The 2,917-nt window shown below is 36.8% G+C and overlaps 1 protein-coding gene across 1 annotated transcript; it reads left to right on the top strand.

Moving 5' to 3' along the window:
- The first annotated feature begins 488 nt into the window (after positions 1–488).
- LOC102493274 (olfactory receptor 4P4) lies at positions 489–1,412 on the top strand. Its single transcript, XM_006170577.1, has one exon. It carries the CDS (start codon positions 489–491, stop codon positions 1,410–1,412), a length of 924 nt encoding a protein of 307 aa, XP_006170639.1.
- The last annotated feature ends 1,505 nt before the right edge of the window (positions 1,413–2,917 follow it).

A 2,917-nucleotide genomic window follows, 5' to 3' on the forward strand; every position in this document is an offset into this window, starting at 1 on the left:
ATATTTATTGACAATGTGTTTTTACACTCATGTAGCACACCATTCCATAGCCTATTCATCTTGATTACATCCTTTTTGTGTCTGTTGATTTTTTTTCCTGAATTTTTATCCACCTCTCACCCTGTATAGACTCTGGTACCACTGCTCTTGCTACTTCTCTCTAATGGGGTGAAATATATAATATTTTTCAACCCAATATCAGGAGAAGATATTCCACAGTGACTGTGCATCTTCATGTATACATCCAGCTAGTTTATTAATACCATCTTCTTTTACTGCAGAAATCTGATTAGGATAGTAAAGTACGTGGTTGGCCCACATTCAGAAAGTTTAGAATTAATTATTTCATAATATAAGGGAGCTAATTAAATAAACGAGTTCATTTCTACAAATCTCATCCTAATTCACATCATGCTGTCATTATTTTTATGTTGACTTGTCATTTTTTTTTTTTCAGCCAAATTTATTGAACCTGAACTGCATGGACCATGGAAACTACCAGTTACGTCACTGAATTTATATTGTTAGGACTTTCTCAAAACAAGAATATTAAATACTTGTGCTTTCTATTATTCTCACTTTGTTACATAGCTATTTGGATGGGAAACCTTCTCATTGTAATTTCTATTATATGCAGCCAACTTATTGACCAGCCCATGTATTTCTTCCTTAAGTACCTTGCTCTCTCAGATCTGTGCTATACCTCAACAGTGACACCCAAGCTAGTTACTGACTTGTTGACGGAAAATAACACGATTTCTTATACTTCCTGCATGACACAGCTCTTTGCAATGCACTTCTTTGGGGGGATTGAGGTCTTTCTTCTCACAGTGATGGCCTATGACCGCTACGTGGCCATCTGCAAGCCCCTGCACTACACTGTCATCATGAGCAGGCCAACGTGCAATGCCATGGTCATCGCTTGCTGTGCTGGAGCATTTCTGCATTCCTTTCTCATGTTCCTTCTTACCATCAACTTACCCTTCTGTGGCCCCAATGAAATAGACCACTATTTCTGTGATGTGTATCCTTTGTTGAAACTGGCCTGCATCGACACATACAGAGTTGGGTTCCTAGCAGTTGCCAATTCAGGCATGATGGGTTTGGTGGTCTTTGTGATCTTGATGCTGTCTTACGTTTTGATATTGTACACCATCAGGGTTTACCCAGCAGAGAGCCGCAGTAAAGCTCTTTCCACGTGCAGTTCCCATGTAGCTGTTGTAGTCTTGTTCTTTGTGCCTGTCCTCTTCATTTATGTTCGACCAACCATAACTTTTCCAGAAGACAAAGTGTTTGCACTTTTCTACACAATCATTGCCCCCATGTTCAACCCTCTGATCTACACACTGAGAAATAGGGAGATGAAGAGCATCTTGAGGAAAGTGTGGTGTGGTGCCATAAACATTTTTTGATTGGAAGGCAAGTTATTTGAAAAGCACTTTCACTTCTCATTACACACCAATTCAAATGATGTTTGCTCTATGTCAACTTTATTAAAGCATAACCTTTGCTGTAAGAAGTATGAACTACTTTTTCAAACTTTATTGATCTGCATTCATTATTTATATATTCCTCCCCAATACTTTGATTTGTCATTTACTTATTCAAGTGTGGTTTTACTTTGCTCGATATTATTTTGTTTTAGATCTTTTTCACAGGTTGCTAACTGGTGCTCATTTTTCTTTTTCTTTTCTTTTCTTTTCTTCTTTTCTTTTCTCTTTTCTTTTCTTTTCTTGTAGAGATTTTGTCACTAGGCGCATGACTCTCAGGAGAGACAGGGAGAAGAAAGAGACAGAAAGTGAGAAATCACCTCCCTTGGGATGGCCACACCACAGTCCCTTCTTTTCCATTTTCCTCTCACTATTTTAGACATGCACACATTTATGTCCAGCATGAGTTTTCAGCCACTGGGTCCAAGTTTCAAACCTCAGTTGACCACATGGGAGTCCTACAATGTAACCATTATGGCATCTGCTGTTTCCTGGAGCTCACCTTTATAACTTCCCTATAATTTGACTCCATAAATTAATCTCCAAAGGTATATAAATTCCATTCGCAATGATCATGCCAAATCCAAAGAGCCAATTTGTTATCCTCTCTGCATTTCTCGTCAAAAAGAAGCAATGGGAATTTAGAATCACGTTTTTCTTTTTATTTTTTAAAGAATTATTTTATTTAATATTATTTACTTATTTTAATTTGACCAGAGAGAGAGAGAGAGACAGAAAGCAAGCCGCCAGGTCTGGGACTTAACTTGACCCATGGTCAGGCATGTGGGAGTCCAGCCCCCTTAACCACCATGCCACTTGCCAGTCCCTAGAATCACATTTTTCTACTCTAGATTTTTCATATTTATACCAATTTAGAAGGTAAAAATAATTTGTAAGGCCTAAACAATAAAAATATTATTTAAGTAATAAGATGGGAAGAGTTTTTTTAAAAATTATTTTAATGAGATCATTTTATATATCACAACATTATAATAATGATAAAAATACATTGATCATAAATAGGATAACCATATAATTTATATTACATATGGAGTCACATTTGGGTATAGAATTACAATGAAGAAATAGACATGAGACAGAATTATGTCAGGAGACCAGGATGTCTGGATACTTGTAAGTCTGGGAAATATGGTCATAGTAGTGAAAAAATAGTGGTAGTGATAATGTGAAATCTCTTGATGTTACTTGTTGCCAATGAGGTTTTTAAATGCAAATGCCTTTACTAAACATACTGACCCAGAATGTTTTTAAATTTATTTTCCCATGGTCATAAAAAAAAAAAAAAAAAGTAGGAGCTGGCAGGTTGCATAGTGGTTAAGGTGCCAGACTGTCACATGGCTGAATGCAGTTCGAGTCTTGGACCTGGCAGCTTGGTTTCTTATTCTCCCTCTGTCTCTTTTCTTTCT

This window comes from Tupaia chinensis, unplaced genomic scaffold (genome assembly GCF_000334495.1).
Source record: "Tupaia chinensis unplaced genomic scaffold, TupChi_1.0 Scaffold148617_1, whole genome shotgun sequence".
In the NCBI taxonomy this organism is placed as follows: Eukaryota; Metazoa; Chordata; class Mammalia; order Scandentia; family Tupaiidae; genus Tupaia; species Tupaia belangeri.